Here is a 22,208-nt window from a genome sequence, read left to right on the forward strand (position 1 = left end):
CACCAGATGTATTCATTTACACTCACTGGAAACATGCATGACGCAAAGATATACATAAAAAGCCCAAATCACATCAAAATATGGGACACATCAGCACCAATTTATGTTTTATCATTTTATTCATCACAAACTCCCAAACATAATAAATACACAGCACTGTACTACTCGAACAAGGTACTTATAGCTTTGTAAAAGTCTCTGTTAACACTGGCTCCAATGAATAATCGGAAACCCTGTGACTTGGACACACAGACATGGGTACTAGCAGGCAGACACGCACGCACACAGACACACACAGACACACACACACACATACGTTTGTTTCATTGACATAATGCTTTCCCTAGCACCTTGCCATAACCTTAACCATCACAACTAAATGCCTAACCTTAACCCTTACCCTGACCCTAACCTAACTGTAACCTGTACCCTAAAAGTCTTAACCCTCAAAAAGCAGTCTCTACCCATGGTGACACAAGTCCCAGTATGCATTCATGTTAAAGTCCCCACCGGGATATAAGAACATGAAACACACACACAGCCTCAACACAAAAAGGACTGACAGCTTCTTCATATGAACCGGCCTCCTCTGATGTGCCGCATCCCTCATTTCATCCCTTCCATCCGTCTGCTTGTCATCTGTCCTTGCGGCAACTTCAAACTGTGGCACTGTTCAGGTCCAAGCAGAGCTCTGGGCCGAGTCTGGGGGGACAAAAAGGGATCTGGGTGTTGAGGATGGAGTCAGGAACTAAGTGGACTTCTTTAGGTCTGGCCTGACTTTAGTGTTAGTCTGGATGGTGAGCAGGTTTGGGGATGAGGGACTGAGAAAACCCTGCATCTGTGTCTAGAGACAAACAATGCAAGCTAGGTAAGGAGCAGAGTGTCTGGGGGTGAGGGAGGGGAGGAAAGCTCTGGCACGGTATGGCACGGTATGGTGTGGTGTGGTTTGGTTGGCTCTGCTGTCGGAGACCACCCCCTTGCCCCTTGCCCCCTGTGTTTCTGTGAGGACCTTCATGAGAGGGCCCTTTGTTCTGGGCCGGCAGGCGCACCAGTGAGCGAATGAGCAAGAGCAGTGGCGGCCCTCTTCAAAAGGCGGCTGTTTGTTTACACCAGCCAGTCCCGTCATACTTCATTAGCAGCCCAGCCCACCGACAACCTCTGATGTCCTAATCGCCGATGAGTGTGTGGCTGCCCATCAGCCCTGAGTCTCAGCGGTTCAGCATAAAGGGGTTTCTAGGATTCCCGACACACATGTTCCCACTAAATCTGCCTGCCTGCCTTCTCAGCAACCGGTGGTACACATACATACACATACATGGACACACATACAGCATCCATGGTGAGGGCGGATGGGAGAACTGGTTCCTTCATCATGGGCCAAGAGGCAAAAGGAGGTGAGCTGACATCAGTGGAGCAGCAACAGTCCCAGAGAACTAGCTTTGCATCACAGAGATGTGAGAGATCTGCCCCCCAGAAAGACACAAAAGCAAGATAGAGCAATTATTCAGTGCTGCCATCTTCTGACTACAATCACAAAACATATGGGTTTAAGGTTGGCATAAAGGATTTTTTTTGCCCTTGAGGCAGGACTTGCTGTCAGGCTGCTGCCCCGTCGGTCTCATCCTATCATCAGCCTTCCAAAAAACATAACCATTTGATGCGTTGAGCTTTGTTGCAGGTGAAACAATGAGTGAGAGGAGGTGCTGGCTGAGAAGTTATGACCATAAAGTTTCTTGACCACAATGTAACATAACACTACGGCTGAAACTATTAATTATTTTCTCTGTAGATTCTGTTTTTGGTTAATGGATTAAAACTTTAGTCTATAAAATGTCAGAAAATCACAGCCGATCGCAGTTCCCTAAACTCCTAAGTGACATCTTTCCTTTGTCTGACCAATAGTTCAAAACCCAAAGACATTCAATTTACATCGATATAAAATAATTTTTTTTGTTGGTTTTATGTTATAATGTTTTTTCATTTATCTAAGTCTGTGAAGGCATTTTGTGACTGACATGTTTTTTGATGTTAATGTTTTATTTGGTTGTGTGCTTTTATATTAAGTTTCTGTTAAAAAAAAAATCCTTTAGAGGCTGGCCATCTATGTGTCTAGCTCTCATTGGATAACTAATAAAGATTCAGCCTTATTTCAGAGTATATATATATATAGGTTGTTGTTTTTTTTGTTTTTTTGCACATTCTGTAAATCACAATGTTGAAGGCCCTGTGCGATTGGTGAAATAAAGAAAATTTGTCAGCTGCTGAGTGTCCAATTAACTAACCTCCTGAATGGCACTTCCAAGCCTCTCCTGGCTTTTCACCACTTTCCTGAAAGAGACACACATTCATTATTATTTCTGACAACGATATAATAATGATACCTGAAGCTACTGCTATTAGCTGAGTAATCACGTTCTGATTACAAGATTAAGACAAAAGGAACAGAGCCAACCTGTGTATTCTGCGAGCCAGGCTGAGGGTGAAGTCTGCCGAGCAGTCTGGCTGATAAGTGGACGGCACTATGGTGTAAGCTCCAGGAGAAAGACAGCAGGCCAGACTGACATCCTGGGTGTAGCAGTGAGGGACACAACTGGCCACAGGATCTTCGTCCCTGGGTAATGTCTGCTCAGATTCCCCTTCTGGGAACTGGATACATAGTGAAGATCAAATCATTAGTTATTTTATCATCTATAGTACATTAAGAATATTTTGTAAGTTTGTGCCAACTGTCTAAGTTGCTCCTTTCTTTTACAGCAGTGGTAGTGTTTGCATGGTCAGCATCTTTTAAGATATCTGTAACTGGCAGTTTTAGAGATTCACTATAAGTTACTTATCATATTTTTATATCACAATATGATATAACATATATCATATTTGTTTGACTGACCTTATAAATGTGGAAGCCAATAGGGTGCAGATCAGTGTCAGGGCGACTCTGGTGCAGGGTAATCCTGACATTAACTCCTGATGTCACTGCTGACTCATCACACACTGTAAAAGGGAAGCATGGGTTCTGCCAGTGAGACAGGAAGTTCCTGCTTCCTCCAGCCGTCCTTCCCTCCACCCATGAGCCCTGGAAGTAACTGGTCTCCCACTCTCCATCTGTTGTTGATGGCAGTGAAGGTGCTGGGCTTTTCAGGGCACTGAGGAGGAAACCAATATTGTTATGTCATGAATAATTCACACACACACATTTTTATAATCACAGCACTTTACATGGTGAAACATGGAAGTAGGTAAATCCATCTTTTGTTAAAAAAAAAAAAAAAATAAATAAATATATATATTATATATATATAGAAATAAAATACAATGTGTGGGGTAACAGCTGGAGGTGTGCTTGCTGCACTCTGAAAGGATAAAAAGTTTTCTTTTCTTTTAAAAAGTGTTTTTCAAATTGACCAGCAGATGTCACTATTTATTTACTGTTCACTATTTTTATGGGAAATCATGGCACTAAGAAAGTTTGTGCACAATTTCACAAATGGTGATTTCAATGGCATTAAACAATATTGTTGACATTTTAACATGTGTTTGAGGGATCTCAAAGATAACAACGTTGTTTAATGGGCAAAATAACTAATGCTTTTGTGCTTTGATTTTGGAAGGAGACATGCATGTTTGCAGCAGCACTTTTACATGGATAAGATGAGCTTTCTTACTTTCTCCTCCCATTAACTGGTCCTTACCTAAGGGATGTGGAAGAGGAAGAAAAGACCCTGATTAGAAAGCGGGCCTCAGCTCCTGGCTGGTAGGTACTGGGGATCACCAGGTAGTATCCGGGCTCCAGCTGTCCATGGAGGACCACCTCTCTCTCGTAGGCGTGGCAGTGAGTAGAAGCACAAGGAGGTTTGTTCAACATCCGGCTTAGATTAAAACGCTTCTTCTCCACCTATTGACAGAAAAATGTAACATGATGCAAAGACGCAAACACAATAATTTTTTCGCTTTAAGTGATGGCACAAACCTTCCACATGTGTAGAGCGATAGCCTGGTAGTGTTGGTGCGTGTTCTTGCTATCCTCGAGTGCCGTTTGTGCATATTTCTCCGTGTTTCTCCATTTTCTATGCTGTAGCAGGGATACCAGCACCTCTCCTCTCTCACACACTTTGAGCCAAAACTTAGGGTTGCTGCCATAGCTGCTGCTGTTTCGGCTGCCACCCGCAGAGTGCCCTTTCATCCATCGGCCAGCCAGCTGATGGTTGTGTGTCAGCAGATTTCCTGTCGGAGAGGAGAGCTGCCAGGGTTAAAAAGGGCGCCAAGGAGGTCACAGTCAGTGACTGTACGTTTAAAACATTTTTTAGCAAAATAAGGAAATTACCAGTATAGATGCTCTTTAGGTGCCCCTCATCACTGATGGGGTAGCCCACAGTGACATCATCAAACTGGGACAGGAATTCGGTCTCATCCAACCAGAACTCGCCCTCGGACACTCTGGCTTGTAGGTCCAAAGCAGAAACAGGGTCGACAGAGCTCCAACCGGCACCACTGCAGAGAAATAGAAAGACTAAGTGAATGCACACTGGGGCTAAATTCCAAAGTCTGGACATCCCCACACTTGCAGACTCGTGGACCTTACGGGTGCGTACGTGCGAGTGCCGAATAGTCTGTAGTTCTCTAGTCTCTAGACGCTCTACAGACTTCCAGAGAGTCCACCCTGGGTTCACACTTCAGTCTCGATTAATAAGATTTGACATTGCACACCCTTTGCGATAAATAATTCCATTCGCAACCATTTATAATAATACTTTAAGATGATGACACTGTCATGGCATTGGTCACATCCATCGCAACGACTGAGGTCTGAAGACGCGTCTCACAGCAAATTTTATCCCACTGTGGCATCTACAACGGACAAATCTAAACTATGACACACATAAGGAGACACACATGCTTACCTCCCTATCCAGGCACCTCCCCAGCAGCATCTTCCCCAGGGATTTCTGATCCTGAGCAGCAGTACTTCGCTCCCAGACAATGTCTTCACATCCAACCACTCCATGACAGTGAGTGCATGGTACTGAACCAGCTCGCTGGCACCTACAACAGTCATCGAGGTCATCAGGTGATGTGATACAGGATCAAAACCACTTGTATCTGCAAGAATGCTCTTTTTTTCTGACCTCCGGGGCTGCTGTGAGTGGAGCAGCTGAGCGCACACTCTTTCACTGGATACAGAAGGTTCAGGTCCAGTCTTCTCCTCTTGACCTGGTCGCTGTCCTGTTCTGGTCTCTGCTCCTCCTCTGACCCACAGTCTCCCAAGCTCCAGCGCTCCGCCAGGCCCCCAGTCAAATCTACCAGGGCCTCGGCCACCTGCCCAGCCCACAGTCGCTCATATGAGCCATGAAGCCTAAAGAGGATGGAAGGGACAGAAAATGGGATTTACAAACTTCCCTAAACATGTTGCTCGGAATGCATTACGAGGATAGTAAAACTTTCCAAAACCACCAGAAAATCTCTCCTAAATCAAAAGTTCATGGTAGGTTAAACAGAGATAAGACAGGGACATTCCACGGGTTACTTACTTGGCATAGGCCTTCTCCAACAGGGCCACCCAAAAGGCAGTGGGGGAGTGGCAGCGTGAGAAGCAGAGAGTGAAATTGATACAGGGCAGGCAGTCGTCGATGGTCACCTCTGTCCAGTGTCCCTGCTGCCAAAAACTAAACTGGAAGGAGCCCCTGTACCGGCTGTCACCCCACTGGGGCTGGTCTGGAGGCAAAACCTACAGAGAGTCATGGACTCCGTCAGTACAGCAGTTTAGGACATATGGTAGATAACATGCTCATGACATGCTTATTCACAGCAACTTATTTAGTCTAACCACTGGGCCACTCTCCTGCCCATAATTCACTTCTCCAGAGTCTGTACACAGACAGAGCTGCTACCTTGTTCAGTAGATGTTTGTTCTTGAGCAAGAAGGTGCAGGCACAGAGAAACCAGCAGTCTCCTAATAAGCCTTGTTTTGCATGACCCAGGTTGATGTTGTCAGGGAAGAGAGTTGGCGACTGGCAGATCTCCTGGAGTTGTGAAATAGACATAAAGGAGAATTGAGACACGCCGACTTAAAGACGACTTGCAATAATGCTGGGATTTGGGTTTTGGGGAGCGAAAGAAATGAGGTGCAGAAATGTCTTATTGTAAATGGTTAAACCTGAAAGTGGGCAAAGAATGTTAATTTCAATAAATGTTAGTTAGTTATGGCATAAAACCAGAAGTTGTTAACATGAAGGTCAGGGCCTCTCACAATATTGTTTTGCTACACTATAAGTTTGTTGGGTTGCAAGATGATAGACATAGAAATAAAAAAAACTATTTCGTCTTGTATTAAATATATTTGCTTTTTGTGAAATAATTTTGAACCTGTAGGCAGTCTTTCATAATCAAATCAATCACCTGAGAAATCCTTCAACAGATCAACCCGTGACAGGTAACAAGTTAATGAGTCACAAGTTAAAATTCACACGATCTTATCAACAGCATATATAAACATTAACTGATGACAAAACAAAAGTACATGGAAATCCCTGGGGCATTTCCCATTTACCCTTGGCACTGGGTCTAACCTGTGGGCGTCGCCACGTGATGTCTCCCTGCAGCCTGGCGATGGGTGTGGAGCTGTCAGAGAACAGGGACGTGTCGTCCGAGGGGAAGTCCGGGTCCTCAAACAGAGCCTCGCCTCCACCCTCTGCCCTGCACTCTTCTTTCATGGCTCCTGCTTCTTTTCAACCTGGATCTGGGTCAGAGGGTGAACCTCAGCCAGCTGTGACCATCCTCACTGCCTCCATGTACATTTCACACTTGCACTGCACCTAAAAACAAAACAAAAAAAGGTAGCTACATTATATAGTCATGAGATTTTGTAGATTACAGGCATCAACAGCTGCACCTTGCTGTAGATGTATGTAGGAAGATGGAAGTTAAACCCTATTTATCTGTCACTATATCATGTTTTCTCTTTTCTTTTTCTGTGACCATTTGGTGTGTTATGAGTATGTTATTTATTACAGAATCAAATCAAACAATTCACCTTCCCTCATAAGTGCACAAACATTAGTATAATATGATGTTACAATGCATATATATTGTTACACCACTGGAGGCATGTAAGTAAGTGTCTTTTAGAGGGAAAGCATACTTTGTGGTACTAAAGTGATAAGCACAGATTCATTCAGTTAACAGAGACATATAAAGAAAAGCTGTATGAATATATCTCCAAACTAAACTGTACTGTTAGAAACAGAACAGGTAACTTCTATGTTCCTGTGTCTTACCTTTCTCCTCTTTTAAGCATCTTTCCCCTCGTAGCTTTTATTCTTCATAATAACACAACAGCTAACCGTTAGCTTCAGCTAGCTTGTAATGCATAGTTAGATGTAGGTTAGCATCTCCGTGTCGCTTCATCTTACCATGTTTTCAGAACTATCACCACAATCACAATCTGTCTTTTTATCCAAAAGCATGAAAGATTTCGTTGTGACTAAGAGTCCACATCCAAACCAGACTTGACATCTTGCGAAGTATAAAAACACGTACAGTCTCTTCCGGTTGGACATCCAGCACTTCATTGATAAAGTGAATCCTTCCTGTGCTGCTGAACACTCCCGCCACCTACTGTTGGTACCGCGAATTACACACTGTGTAATTCAATTGAGAATGCCTTCCGGATGGCAGTGTCCAGATGACTACGACTGAAACCTTTTCTACCATACACACTGTGTGTTCACTCATTTGTTTGTATGGATGAAAAGTACTATTAGGTATTATTAGGAACATGTAGCTAAAACTAGTGCAGTCTGCTACTTTATGGTCATTTTGGAGAATGTAGTTTGTGGTGCTGTTGTGAATTGTATTGCATAATATTAAGTGATGTTTCCAGTATTTTGTCCTCATTGTTGAGCGTAGACTAAATATTAGAAATACAGTATCAAAACAGTTTCAACAAATACTGGACCTTCATGAAGGTGGGATTTATTGCAGGGCTGTTGTAGTAGGCTGCATTTGTTTTAGCTAGGTGTACCTAATAAAGTGGCAACTGAGAGTACATTTACTCAAATAGGCTACTGTCCTTGCTAATAGCAAGCCGATTTTACTTCCACACTTTCCTCTCATCTTTCTTTTCTTCTTTCATTTTTTCTTGTCTTCCTTCCTTCCCTCCTTATGTTTTTCCCTTTATCTATTAGTCCCAGCTTCATTTCTTCAATTATTCCTTCTTCTCTTTCCTCTTTCTTTCCTTCATTTCCTTCTTCAGTTGATTTAAAAGCATGAAAATCCCCAAATTGGAGACACAAGGCTTTGCTGCTAATGCGTGTTTACTTCAGCAAACTTTTGTTACTTAAATAAACACGGAAACGTATTATTATTAAAAAATATTCAATTTATTGGCATTAAAGTTATATATTTAAAGAAATACATTGAAATACATGAAAGTAATACAAAAATATGAGATTCATTGACCTAATGCATTAAATTCCTCTTGTGTGTCTTCGTGTCTTTAAGTTGATTTCTTTAGGTGATCTGCTGCTCAAAGTTTTCTATTTAGAAAGACAAAAAATAAAACATTAAGTTGATTATTGATGCCTGTTCTGCGTTTTGGTACAGAGATTGGTTGAGTTGAGAAATGAACTTACTGTGGTACAGACTCCATGGCCTTTTTCACCCACTTACTGTCAGGACTGGCACAGAGAAGTCTGTTTTTCACTGTTTTGAAACTGTATTAAGACAAGGCAAGAAGTTAAGCCAATATTATAATAGCAGAGCTGACATTTCTGTTTGTTATAATAGTGTTTCAGATGCATTGATTTGTATTTTCTTACATTACTGCCTTAATGTTGCAGTCTTCTGTGACCTCCTGGATTCTGTAATATTTCAGCACTTTCACTGGGATTGGATTTTCTTGGTACTGTGTGCAGCAAAGCCTCATGGGACCTTTAAAGAAGAGACATTACAAACATGTCAGCAAAAAAGAGGCCAAGTAACATATTCAAGGAGCCACTTTAATGCGAAAACAGTACAGAATCTAGAAAAAGACAGGCAACAACTCATGTGTTCTCCTAAACCAATAATATTAGTGAACTGTTTAATCCTGTACAGTAAATAACTGTAAGTCATACTTACTGCTTTCACCCAGCGCCACCAGCAGCATCATAATTATGGAGACACACACAGTAAGCTTTGCCATCCTCACACAGCTTCTCTTCAGCAGTGAATCAGTTTTCTGATCTGGACTCTCAAAAGGGATGACTTGATGAAGTTTATCTCTGGCAGTGAAGTTTAAATACTCTGTCAAATGGTAAATGGTAATGTCCCACCACAGACCAGGGAACTAGCTGGAAACACCAGTGTTGTAATGTATTTGGGTCAGGCGGGAAGTGTGACATAGAGCATAAAGAGCATAGGTTTACCCACAGTAGTGATACAAAATCCCCTCATCTGCGGGTTGGTACACAGGAATCAAGACACAAATATGTGCTACTTTACAAAAAAAAAAACGGCACGATGTCATGCTGACAATGAATAATATGAAACAGTTCATGTTGTTCATTCCTTGAATGTAAACACTGTTAGACACAATTAATACCTTTCATAAGCTATTAGTATTATTTATTCATCTTTATATAATAAGCAGTGGTGGAAAGTAACTAAGTACATTTACTCAAGAACTTGTACTTGTGTTTGTAAATTTTATGCTACTTCATACTTGTACTCTGCTACAGTTCAAAGCGAAATATTGTACTTTTTTACTCCACTACATTTATTTGAGAGATGTAGTTACAAGTTACTTTGCAAATTCAAATTTCACCCACAAAACATCTGATCAGTTTATAAAATATGAAATATTTCCACTAACTATAACATTAAAATGCTGCTTTCACAATAATGCATTAATAATAATAATAATAATAATAATATATAATAATATAACACTGACAGGAGCCGTTTTGCTGCTTAATGAGTATTTTTACTTTTGATAACTATGCCGATAATACTTTTTTTTTAAATTTACTTGCGTAACATTTTGAGTGTAGTACTTTTACTTTTAATAGAGTATTTTTATGTCGTGGTATTGCTACTTTTACTTAAGTATAATATCTGAATAATTCTCCACTATTACCAAGGTCTCAATGCGATCGTTATCTATTTTTCAAGAGAGACCTGAGAACAAGAAACAATATAACCCCAAACCATACCTCACAACATAACATCCTGCTGACCTTGTTTGCTGCATACAAACAACATTAGGAGGCAATGTAGAAAAGACATTTTGTCTCTAACTATGACTGTACGCTGTTTTTTATTGTATTTATTGTCCTTACATCCAATTATCATTTATACTGATTTTATAATTTGTCAGTCGTCACCGCTGGTTAATATTACACATCACCATTGCTTATAAAAGTTTGCGACCACCAAGAAAAAGTAGTGACAAGCAAGTCAGAGTCAATTCAAGCACATTTTGCATTACAGTATAAAACTTCCAAACATACTAACAAATATATATCTCATAAAACACTGTATTATTTTATTATTATTATTATTATTATTATATTTATTTTTCATTAAAATGCAACACATTTATTAAGGACATCATTTTATGCTGTCTATGATACAAGGACAAAGTCATTTTAAAAAGCCTTTTTCACAGAAGATACTTCTGTGAAAAAGGCATGTCACAATAGGAAGGTAATAATAAAATGGCTGAATTCCATTTAGCGCCTTCAGTTTCAAGGTCCTGGTATTGTACATGCTGGTTCACTGTCACAGTGTCATTGCCTAGAACAGAATAAAACAGAACCATTTTAAATGTTATTAGTAACACTTGTGCTTTTTCTATGATGAGTCAAAATGTCTGCGGTGAAAGAGGCCTATTATAGGTCTGACTCTTCTGTCAGATAACGTTATGCTCCTAGCCATACGTCGTTATTTCACATGATATATTTGTGCATTTCTGTATTTCTTCTCAGCTCTTCTCACTGGTTTGGAGTGGGCTGTGAAAAAAGCCTACTGAACTCTCTGAACCCCCTTCTTCTTTCTGTGAGTAGGTGTCATTTGATGTCTTGTTCTCACTCAGAACTTTTTTTTTTCCAAAAAAGACTGCCTTTGGAAGACAACAGCTTAATTTGACTAACTCAGACTGCTGAAGCATCATATTCAGCTCAATGAATACTGTGGATTTTGTCCCCCATCACTTACACTTCACGTCTAGTATTGAACAGGAGGGACGATTACAGTGACCAATAAAAGACCTTTTATGTACACATGGACATGTGAGTGTTGTTTTAAGATAGACTTGAAAACTGTGAACCTTTCCTTTAAATCACATTGGGAAAAGTTTGCCTCACTGTACAGTATATGTCATCAGGACCTCAAGTCTGATTTAAGGCAGGAACTTGACACTACAAAGGCATATACAGTGTATATACTGTATATATGGAGGACCAGTCATAAATACATTTTTGACGATGGTAAGAAATTTGTGTTCCTGGTGTCAAATCTGCCCCTGCCTGAGGGTTAATGAAAACTCATTATCATCAACACAAGAGCATCTTTCTCACAGTTAAGGTACGGAAGAGACAATATTAAGTTGAGTTATAATGTTGTGACTTAATAACACGCACACTGCAGGAAATCAATGAAGAGTTATATACTTCAAACATGGTGTGGTTTTGGTGGAAAGTTCATGATGCACAATTAAACAGACATGAACCATATCTTGACCTATTTCAGTGCTCCCCATGTACTTTTTTCCTTTGATGCATGGTTCTTGATTAGATAGTGTTCCTCTGACCTAGAAAATAACCTCTGTACAACCTCAAAGCAACCTACTTGTTGCAGCCCACATCAAGTCATCGCACAATGTCTTCAGTGAAACTTCATCTCTTCATCCTCTCTAAACTCTAGTCCAACCTGATTTTAAATAATTTGTTTTTATTTAAATATATTCTGCCGTTAACAGTATTATGTCCATGGTGAGAGTCACTGAGAGAGCAGCCACACCTTTGTAATTTCTCATGTTGCACTGGCTCTACAGGAGTCTTTATTATACTAAGGTGTGGTGAACATGTGTGATCTAACACCCATCATTTTTGTCTATTGAAGAGGTTTTAACTAGATGTTTAACTCTTTTTTTACATTTCCTATTTTCATATTTGGCCAAGGGATACACTGATTCCTGGTCTATTCTGTTTGATTCTATTTTATTCTGCTCATACCCATTATGTTATTGTGCTGAACCATAATTAAGAAACACAAATAATGAGCACTTCATCTTATTCAAAGGTGAATGACAATACACCTCTGAATAAGATGAAGGGGGGTTTTATGTGGTGGCATAATATTTTTCCGAGTGGAAGTTTCCTGTTTCTCTGAGCAATATATAAGGCTGCTGTGATCAACAGCTTGTCACCACAAGCTCTCTAACTCCACCTGAGGACAGGCGTGACAAGAGCTCAGCTCAGACTCACTGCTGCCAACACAGAGGAAGACATGGTGTCAATCAAAGCTACAGTTGTGGTGATCACGCTCCTCACCTTTTGTCTTCTGGCCACAAGTACATCTGCAGGTATGTACTGGGTTCCCTCTCTTAAGTCTGCCTCTATGTCTTTCTTTTTTATTTGGTTTATTTAGTTTCAATCATCCACACAAATCTGGCTGTGATGGACAGATGTATGTCTCTCGCTTTACTTTTCTTTTTCTTTTCCAGTATTTAATCTAATCTGATATTTTCTCTTGTTTCACAGTGTATCATGGATGTTGTCGAAGTTACATGACAACCAAAATACCATTTCGTGCAATCAAGGGGTACTCAGTCCAGACCGTCACAGAGATGTGTCCTATCAACGCCATCATGTGAGTATCAAGAAAACTGATATAAAATAAAAAATGTTAATCTCCTCCTTCTCAACCAGAGAATAAATAACACATGAGGCATAACATAAGTGTTTATCTAATTTATCATTTAATTGTATAAATGTTCATTTTGTTTCTTTCCTTTGAATCTATAGTTTCCACACAAAGAAGGGTAAAGCATGCACCAATCCTGCTTTGAACTGGGTGATGGACTATGTCGACCGTTTAAGGTAACATTTTGTGCAACATAACTAACAAAAAGCACAATTCTGTAGGCTGTGAAATACATTTTCACAAGAGTGTAGCTAAAATTATAACTTGATAAATTTTCATTGCAGGAACAAAGCACAAATGGTTCACATCAAGACCTCCCAAGCGCAGAAATAGAGCGTTTTTCTGCTTTTTGCAGAGAGATGGTGGAGCCCTGCTGTAGCAAGCAATTTGTTCTCATGTATCTCAGCTTTGCCTGACATCCAGTAACCAATGACATTTCAGTTTTATAACTCAGTGAACTCCTGTTTGAAGTTGGTTTAACGAAACTGCTGATAATAAAAAATGTGTTGTTAATACAGGTATCAGCTCAGTTGTAAGAGCACTGTATAATATTATTTTTATATATCTTTTTTTATATTATATGTATTTGTACATGTTTTAATATAGAAACATTAAACTTTTGATAAAGTGTCAAATGAATGGTTTTGTGGCCTCATAGTAAAAGGGAATTATAACATGAGTAGTTGGTGACAGGTCTCTTCATGAAAACACTCCACTGTGTGTTAATTGTTGAAACTGAACCGTATTTACTACACACGCACACTTCCCTGACAGCATACCAGCTTTTATCTCATATTCTCTGTTTATCTTCTCACGGTGAAAAATTCCAGCTCTGGAAGCTTTGTGTCCCGTGATCAAAAGCTGGCAAATAATTAAACGCAAAGTGGTGAAAGTCCTGTGACATCAGCAGGAGGAAGTCATGGTGGCTGTTTATTTGAGGCACTAGCAGAACAGGTATTTCCATGTCGACACACAGCTGACATCAGCTGTCATGAAGTGTAATGCTTTGTTTACTTTATAGGTCATAGGGTAGTGATCTTTTGCAGAGACTACAACTATTGTAAACATAGCATAGTTCTTTACCAGGCCAGACACCCTTGACCTCTTGGACTAAGATTATCCTCTAAATTTCCCCTTAGTAAGTAAAAAAAAAAGCACTCTGTTACAATGTCACATACAAAATATATTCTGTATCTGTTTGTTACAACACATCATTGAAGCTACCATATATGATACTCACAATGATTTAAATATTCAAACTCAAGGTGCCACATTTTTTGGTTGAACCATTACATCAAATGGAAATTTTAAAGACGTTTTGTGCATTATTCAAACACATTTTCCTACAGTCCAACATGACATATTTGATATTTTTGAAAATCTTGGGATTCTGTGGAGAATTTAAAGTAAACACGCATAATGAAGGACGTGGCTCCATCTCAACCATCAACAAAAAGACTCAATGTTTACTTAGGCCTACTTTGTAGGCTTAAAGGGAGATTATGTAACTTCTTCTGTACAATGGGCACTGTAGCCACATGTGACAATTATGGAATAATGGTAAATGAATATTAGCACAAGTAGAGAAGAGTCATAAACTCACTCAAATGTCAGTTATACAGTAATATCGATCTAAAGTTTGCTAACGTTAGCTAACATTAGCCACCATAAACTAACAGCCAAAGCGGAACAAATAAGGCTGTAGCATCACAACCTCTGAGTGGATTACATTGAGAAAGGGTGTGTTTTACTGCTTATGAAGTCAACATTTCTTTTGTAAAAGGCAGAATGCGTTATTTCTTCTTAAAAAAGTTTTTAAAAAAACACTGTCTCGCTTTAAAGAGGTCAGGGCTTTTAAATGTATATTTGGTTTAATGAGGAGATAAAGCCATTAATCCAGGGGAACCTTGAACACTTGGTAACAATGAATTTCAACTATATACACTTTGAAGCTGAGCAACTCGGCTTCTTCCATCTCATCTCCCTCTGTGTAGCTGTAGAAAAGAGCAGCACAGCTTGACATTGTATGAACAGACAGCTCTCTACTTGCAGATGAGACAGGAAGCAGTCACATTAATCAGTTGTCCTCCTATTAGTCCATCTTGAAACTGTCTGCCAAGGTGCTGAGGATTATAGACAAAGTGTTTATATTGACAAGTGGTGCAGTGAAGTTCAGCTTGTTAAATGTAAATTGGGATATTAAAAAACAAAAACAATATGTTATCCTGTGGAGACTTGCTAGGAAAATAAATGATTACTCAGAAGGAATTGGGAACTTATTATGAAATTGTCTTGTCTAATAAGTAATAAAATAATAATACATTGACAGAGTTTTTAGGTACTACCTTTGGTCTATTAATGATTAAATTGTGTTTCTGTCCATCTTCAAACATATTCATATTTCTCATTAATAATATGATTAATGAATTCTGATCCCCAGTAACTTTATCTTGACAAAATGGTAGTTCTTATGTAAGTAATTAAGTAAGTCAAACAGCACTGTGTCTGCTATGGAACTTTCAGGTTTCTGGTTTCCACAATCTCCCAGGACCTAAAATGGGCATCCAACATAGACACAATCATCAAAAAAGGCCCAGAATGTACTTTCTGCACCAGCTCAGGAAGTTCAACCTGCCTCAGGGGCTGCTGATCCAGTTCTACACTGCAATCATCCAGTCTGTTCTCTACACATCCATCACTGTCTGGTTTCGATCAGCCACCAAACAGGACATAAACAGACTACAATGGACAGTCAGGACTGCAGAGAAAATCACTTGTGCCAACCAGCCCTCCATTCAGGATTTATACATCTCCAGAGTCAGGAAACGGGCAGGAAACATCACTGCAGATCCATCACGCCCTGGACACAACCTGTTCCAGCTTCGCCCCTCTAGTGCTACAGAGCACTGTACGCCAGAACAACCAGACACAAGAACAGTTTCTACCCACAGGCCACAGTGTCAGAAACAATCCCTGTGCAATAACCCTGTAACGCTAAACATCCACTGTACCTACAAATTCTAAATGATATATTTTATAGTTCAAATAGTTTGTACATTTCATCATTGTCAAATATATATCTAAGCACACTGTATGTCATATGTCATATCCACCTGCTTCTGTATATATGTGTATAAAGTAAACTGTTACATGAATGATTCAGTATTTATTCCAGCGCTCTTTGCACTCCATTGCACTATTGTGTTCTTGTTTACAATTTAAAGGAACAGTTGTATGTTGTTGTTCATTGTGTATATATATATATATATATATATATATAAAAAACTGGAGTCAAATTCCTTTAATGTGTACACATACTTGGCCAATAAAGCTGATTCTGATTCTAATTCTGATTCTGAAAGTGCTTAACTGTTACAAAAGAGATAATAAAAAGCATGAATAGAAGCAAAAAAATAATAATTGTAGAACCAGAATAAGTTGAAATCATACAGTAAAGGTATAGGTTATACTGTGAAAATAAATAACGAGATTTGCTGTGATTTGCTCTTTTTTTTTGTCTTTTTTTTCTTCTCTTTTCTTGACAGACAAGACAAACAAGATAGACAAGACAGGATCAGATAGACAAGACAGGACAAAACAAATAAGACCAACAAGACAGTATCAAACAAAAAGGGGTACTAGGACAAACTGTACATTGTGTTTTCTTGTAGGTTTGTTAAAGCAAAAGATAATAGTAAATAAATGAATAAAGAAAAAAGTAAACAAAAAATAAGTAAAAGTAGAAGAGAATAATAATACTTATAAATATTATACTGATGTGAATCATACATTAGGAGCCATTTATGGAGAGAAAGAGGAATCAGTGTTGGAGGTACTGCAAAAAGGGGGACCAGGTGTTATCCTAGGATGTGATGTTTTTCAGATATGCTGTGATTTTTTCAAGATTTGAGTGGTCTGTGAGTAGACTGAGCAGGTGGGATGTGGATACCTTCGTTCTGTCTTTCCAATTCAATAATATGACCTTTTTGGCAATGGTTGATGCTAATAATATGAATGGTTTGAGATGTTTGGGAGTATGTAAAGTAGAGACGTGACCAAGTAATGCAATGATGGAGTATTGGGGGATGCTGAGGCTGAGAATATCAGTCAGCCTGCTTACGACCTCCGACCAGAAGTTTTGAATATATGGGCAGAGCCAGAGGGCATGGAAGTAATCATCAGTTGTGGTCGGACAATGTGAACATGTGTTACTTTGGCTGAAGCCCATATGGTAGAGTTGGTGATGTGGGTTCTATGAAGAACTTTATATTGTATCAGTTGGGTTTTGGAGTTACATGTAATAGAAATGTATTATTAAATATGTTTGGCCAATTGAAATCTGCTGAAAGATTATTGATGTCTGTGGTCCATTTATCTGTGGGGACTGATATTGTTCTGTCTTCAGAGGTTAGTAGTTTATATGTGATGATATGTGAGATAAAATCTTTTGAGGTTTAAGTGATTGTAGCTTTAGAGAGAGGGGAGGACTGTGATTATTGAAGGTTGTAGTGTTAATGTTTTCTCTTACGTCTTCTTTTAACTGGATATACCTGGAAGAAGCAGTGGCCCGGTATGTTATATCTTTTTTGGATGTGGTCGAAGGTCATGAGCAGGCCATTATTGAATAACTGTCCCAGGCTGGCTACTCCTCTCCTATTCCAAGTTGGGAACTTACTATAATTACTGATCAGATTACGGACTCATAGAAGTGAGGGTGAGGGATATGTATAACGGGATGTCATCAGCATAAAGACTAATTTTATGGTGGTGTGACTTTGACTGGATGCCTGAGATACGGTCACATTGCCTAATGGAAGCAGCCAGGGGTTCAGTAAAAATTGCAAACAGTAGTGAGGATAATGGGCATCCTTGTCGAGTGCCTCTTTGTAATTTAAATGGTTTTAATATCAGTCCGTTGGTTATAACAGATGCAGTGGGTGAATTGTATAGTGTTTTGTTCCAATTAATGAAGTATGGCTGGAATCCAAAGTAGTTAAGGGAGGTGAAGAGAAAGGACCAGTCTACCATGTCAAATGCCTTTTCTGCGTCCAGGGTTGCTATGATGAATGGTAGGTTGTTTTGGGAGAAATTATTTTTATAAAAGTTGATCAGGTTAAGTAATTTTCGCGTGTTTTCTGAGGAATGCCTCCCTTTAATGAAGCCAGTTTGATCTATGTGTATTAATGATGAAATTACTGATTCAAGCCTAACTGATAAAGCCTTGCTTATAATTTTTGTGTCCGTGTTAATTAATGATATGGAGCGTTAGTTGGAGCATTGAGTGGTGTCCGTATTTGGTTTCTTATGAGTGTAATATAGGCAGTGTTCATATGATAGGGCATGGTGGTATTTTGGTGAATTTCAGATATTACTTTGAAGAACAAAGGTGAAAGGAGAGGCCAAAACTGTTAATAAAAGTTTGCTGGATAGCCATCTGGACCAGGTGATTTATTGTTGGGCATGAGATAAAGTGCTCTAGTGAGTTCTTCTAGGGAGAGAAGTACCTCTAGGTTTTCTGTTTGGGTTTGAGTTAGTTTAGGTAGGGAGTCATTCCTCAGAAATGTTTCTGCTTCCTCCAGAGAGGTTTTGGAGTGTAAAGATTTGAGTAAAATTATCTAAATGGGTCATTGTGGAGAGATTTTGCGATGGGTCTGTGATTGAGGTAATGATATATTTCTCTGTTTGTTGTTTTAGTTGATTTGCTAGAAATGTACCAATTTTATTTCCAAATTCAAAACATTGTTGTCAGAGTTTAAGGAGAGCATATTCGGTTTTCTTGTTCAGAATCTTGTTTAGTTCATGTTTGGTTTTCTGAAGTTCCTTCATTATTGAATCAGTAGGCACTTGAGAGACCAGAAGGTCCAATCTCTTTGCCTCTTTTTGGAGGATGTGTTCTTTTGCAATTTTTTCTTTCTTTCTGTATGAACAGTATGATATTATTTTTCCTCTCATGATAGTCTTCGCAGTTTCCCATAGTGTACATGCTGTTATTTCAGGAGAGTTATTGGTTTCGATAAAAGATGCCCACTCCTTTTTGAAATAGAATTCTTGGTCTTTAAGTAATGAGTTATTGAACTGCTATCTGAGGGGAGGAGGGGGTTGGAGTTCTGCTGTGAAATTAATACTAATAGGGGTATGATCAGAGATTATAATACTATGGATGGCTGGGTCAGTTATTTTGTGAATAATAGAGTTGTTAACCAAGAAATAGTCTATACGGGAGTATGACTTATGGTGAGGTGAGTAATATGGTTATTCATTATTACTGGGGTTATTTAGTCTCCAAATATCTGTCTGTCTATAATCTGACATGTACTGTTTAAGTAAGGATGAGGAATGATTAGGTTTATTGGTGGAGGGTGATGATGAACGATCAATATATGAATCTAGTACTATGTTGAAATCACCACCTGATGATATGCGAGTCGGGACGATTGGATAGTGCTGAGAATAAGAGTGGAAAAGGGGAGAAGAGTCTGAGTTGGAGCCGTATATATTTGCTAGAGTTAGAATGTCTTTCCCAATGGTTCCAGTGATAATGATATAGCGACCCTCAGAATCTATCTGGCTGTAATTTTCAGAGATTCTGCCTCTGTAAGGTGAGTTTCCTGTAGAAAGCAGATGTCTGATCTTAGTTTATTTAGGTGGTTTAATATTTTTGTCCTTTTTGCAGGAGAGCTGATTCCTCTCATGTTCCATGATGTTATTTTCACTGGTATAATACAATACCAATAACATAAACACAGAAACATACAGACATTCAGGGTACAGAACATTGGTGTAGTTGGGGATTGGTGGTAGAGTTGAAAGGTCATTTGAAGACTCAACTGTTTAGTGCAGGCCTGGAGTGGAATTATAATATTAAGGCAACTGATCCATTTCATAAGCATAAGCATTAAGCAAAACAGATGAAATGGAAGGTGGGGGGAAGGGGTAATGGATAGATATTGGGCAATAAAAGTAAAGGTTCTAATAAAGAGGCAAAGAGAGATGAGGTCGGAGTGAAGTAGATTGATAGAGAGAGACAAACTAGGGATAGAGAAAAAAAGGCAACTATTATAATAATAATAATATATAATTACCAATATACACATATACATATATATACATACATACACACATATCATATAAATGTGTACCTATACATACTCATACCTGCATATACACACACACACACACACACATATATATACATATATACACACCACACACATTTGGATCAAAATCAGAATCAGAAATACTTTATTGATCCCCGAAGAGAAACTCTTTGTTACAGCAGTTCACCTTTACGTCAGTGCACACAGGAAGTACTAGCAAAAAATATAATACAATACACTATAATACAGGTCAGAAAATAAATTAAGTACCAGGTGGGTATAAGTATAAAATAAAATAAGTGTGAAGTACCAAGTGGGTTTACCGGGTGATAATGATAATACGGTATAATAATATAATGTAATAACATGAGTAATAAGTAGTAGTGCATGTACTGTCAAGTACAAGATGTTAAATGTCTTGTATACATATATACATAGTTATTTTTGTTTGGGTTTTGTTCCCATTCCTTCCTTTCCCCTCTTCTTGTTTTCTCCCCCCCTTCTCTTCCCCCAGATGCTACACATTTTAGCTATCACCCTTTTAGAGTCATTAAACAGTTCTGTTTTCAGCAGCTCTTAGTTCACAGTCATTGTCTCACAGGGTTAATAGTCACTGTCGCCAGGGGGTGATATTCGGGTCCTTGAATAATTTATTCTCTGTGTAGAGTTTGTCAGAGATCAGACTCACCTGATTGCCGTTTCTTCGGTTGTTGTGGTAGATGGGGAAAACAACTCTGCGTCGCTCCTCGTCAAGGCGGTAACTGTTCGTTACCTTTGAGCCTTCTGATGTATTCACGCTGCTTGAAATGCTCAAACTTGGCAACGATGGGTCTGGGTCCGGTGGGTGCTGCTGAAGTTTGGAGCGCGCTGGCGTGTGTCTCCTTTTTCCCCCAATCCGGTAGACTCGGGCGAAGGTAATGTTGTTTAGCCTCCTGTGGGATGTTTAGTTCGTTCTTCATTAATGTTTTCACGAGCTCTTCGGGGTTATAGTCATTTTTCTATCGGATTCCTTTGAATATTAAATTGTCCCCTTATTGACCTGGTTTGAAGGTGCAGCAGTGATTCTTTCAAGAGGTGGTTTTCTTTTTTGACGTTTCGGTTTGCACATCTGAGACAACATTTTTGAGCTCCACCGTTTCCACTATATATTCCGCGTCCATGTTTTTCAGCTCGGTTAAGAGTGTGTCAAGAATGTGCAGTTTGCGTAGTTTTTCCAAGTGCTTAAGTTTTTCTTCTATTAGCAATACAATGTTAAGCTCAGTGTCGGTTAAATCCGGGGATTGTAACAGTTCTTAATTTGACCGGTGGACGGCCTGCAGCCCTTGCGGGTGACTAAAGCAGTAGATTATTTGTCCGGTGGCTGGAAAGAGCGGTTGCGGTGTATGTTTCAGCCGGGGAGCTCATATCTCCGCTGGTTCCTGCAGTGTTTGGAAACTGAAGATATGATCCAGAGAGAGATTCGTTTTGGACAAACGTTGTCTGAGTTGCAGTTGCAGTTGAATCTGAATAATCAGAGTCCGTCGATTGGTGTTAATCCAAGACAGATACTTTTGAGAGAGAAGTAAACTAGGCTACTCCATGACCGGCGTTCGGCGTGCTAGTGTGACGTCATCACGACGTGACGGGGCTTGCGGCCATCGATCATCATCAGGAGTATGGCTTGATTTGGTGATTTGCTTTGTCATTTCCACAATGATTGTACATGAAGTCTTGTAAAAAAAAAAAAAAAACTCTTTGAACACTAGATGGCGGTAGTATCACTTCAAAGAAGAAGTGCTGTGAAATAATGTTTCAGCAACACTTTTACAAGTCTTGCTGTTTCAGTGGTATTAGTAAGTGAAAATGTGTTATCACACATCTTAATGTTCAGTGCTAGATCACACGATGATGCATCTCCACGCTATTTCCTTCTCTTAACACCTTAACATTTGCACAGCAGGGCTCATCATGGGTGGGTTTCTGGGTCTTTGAAATGTAGTTTTCTTATTTTGAGCTGCTAAAAATGATACTTTTATCATGGACGTGCTTCATGTCCAGTGACCATCAGCTGTAGCTGTTGGCAACACCAACAAAGCTGAACAAACAAACAAATTAGGGTTTTTTCCTGTCGCATGAATCTGTCCCAAACGACAGTCTGGAGCCACGCTTGCAGCCACTATTACATAACCTCCACTGTTCTGCACCACTGTACAGAGTGCTTTTCTATGAATA

General features: G+C 39.3%; 3 protein-coding genes across 7 annotated transcripts; 1 reads left to right on the forward strand and 2 right to left on the reverse strand.

The window, feature by feature from the left end:
* Window positions 1-100: 100 nt before the first annotated feature.
* capn10 (calpain 10) lies at window positions 101-21,644 on the reverse strand. Of its 5 annotated transcripts, none has more exons than XM_044218813.1 (13): window positions 20,686-21,644; window positions 6,564-6,809; window positions 5,886-6,017; window positions 5,526-5,722; window positions 5,124-5,350; window positions 4,899-5,040; window positions 4,322-4,488; window positions 3,968-4,221; window positions 3,690-3,892; window positions 2,888-3,143; window positions 2,453-2,646; window positions 2,283-2,328; window positions 101-702 (listed from the first exon to the last, which is right to left on the reverse strand). In XM_044218813.1, the coding sequence occupies exons 2-13, from the start codon at window positions 6,705-6,707 to the stop codon at window positions 607-609; spliced, it is 2,058 nt and encodes a 685-aa protein (XP_044074748.1). In that variant the 5' UTR covers window positions 6,708-6,809; window positions 20,686-21,644; the 3' UTR covers window positions 101-606. The 5 variants fall into 5 exon arrangements, with proteins under 5 accessions (XP_044074748.1, XP_044074749.1, XP_044074746.1 ...); XM_044218814.1 differs by lacking the exon at window positions 20,686-21,644 and adding an exon at window positions 7,534-7,655; XM_044218811.1 differs by lacking the exon at window positions 20,686-21,644 and adding an exon at window positions 7,407-7,582.
* ccl20a.4 (chemokine (C-C motif) ligand 20a, duplicate 4) lies at window positions 8,624-12,485 on the reverse strand. Its single transcript, XM_044219188.1, has 4 exons — window positions 12,462-12,485; window positions 9,115-9,322; window positions 8,814-8,925; window positions 8,624-8,708 (listed from the first exon to the last, which is right to left on the reverse strand). The coding sequence occupies exons 1-4, from the start codon at window positions 12,483-12,485 to the stop codon at window positions 8,624-8,626; spliced, it is 429 nt and encodes a 142-aa protein (XP_044075123.1).
* ccl20a.3 (chemokine (C-C motif) ligand 20a, duplicate 3) lies at window positions 12,376-13,527 on the forward strand. Its single transcript, XM_044218823.1, has 4 exons — window positions 12,376-12,559; window positions 12,738-12,846; window positions 13,002-13,076; window positions 13,185-13,527. Exons 1-4 carry the CDS (start codon window positions 12,484-12,486, stop codon window positions 13,231-13,233), a joined length of 309 nt encoding a protein of 102 aa, XP_044074758.1. The 5' UTR covers window positions 12,376-12,483; the 3' UTR covers window positions 13,234-13,527.
* Window positions 21,645-22,208: the final 564 nt, after the last annotated feature.

This window comes from Siniperca chuatsi, linkage group LG13 (genome assembly GCF_020085105.1).
Source record: "Siniperca chuatsi isolate FFG_IHB_CAS linkage group LG13, ASM2008510v1, whole genome shotgun sequence".
Lineage (NCBI taxonomy): Eukaryota > Metazoa > Chordata > Actinopteri > Centrarchiformes > Sinipercidae > Siniperca > Siniperca chuatsi.

What these genes read in the sequence shown, in the direction of transcription:
- capn10 (XM_044218813.1), bottom strand. Translation starts at nt 6,707, where the DNA reads ATGAAAGAAGAGTGCAGGGCAGAGGGTGGAGGCGAGGCTCTGTTTGAG. An exon ending in TTGGAGAAGGCCTATGCCAA is followed by an intron (nt 5,351 to 5,525) that starts GTAAGTAACCCG and finishes CATCCTCTTTAG; the next exon opens with GCTTCATGGCTCATATGAGC. An exon ending in TCCTCTTCCACATCCCTTAG is followed by an intron (nt 3,144 to 3,689) that starts GTAAGGACCAGT and finishes TTTCCTCCTCAG; the next exon opens with TGCCCTGAAAAGCCCAGCAC.
- ccl20a.3 (XM_044218823.1), top strand. Translation starts at nt 12,484, where the DNA reads ATGGTGTCAATCAAAGCTACAGTTGTGGTGATCACGCTCCTCACCTTT. An exon ending in GGCCACAAGTACATCTGCAG is followed by an intron (nt 12,560 to 12,737) that starts GTATGTACTGGG and finishes CTTGTTTCACAG; the next exon opens with TGTATCATGGATGTTGTCGA. An exon ending in GACTATGTCGACCGTTTAAG is followed by an intron (nt 13,077 to 13,184) that starts GTAACATTTTGT and finishes TTTTCATTGCAG; the next exon opens with GAACAAAGCACAAATGGTTC.
- ccl20a.4 (XM_044219188.1), bottom strand. Translation starts at nt 12,485, where the DNA reads ATGTCTTCCTCTGTGTTGGCAGCA. An exon ending in CTTCCTCTGTGTTGGCAGCA is followed by an intron (nt 9,323 to 12,461) that starts GTGAGTCTGAGC and finishes GTTTCCAGCTAG; the next exon opens with TTCCCTGGTCTGTGGTGGGA. An exon ending in TGCAACATTAAGGCAGTAAT is followed by an intron (nt 8,709 to 8,813) that starts GTAAGAAAATAC and finishes GTCTTAATACAG; the next exon opens with TTTCAAAACAGTGAAAAACA.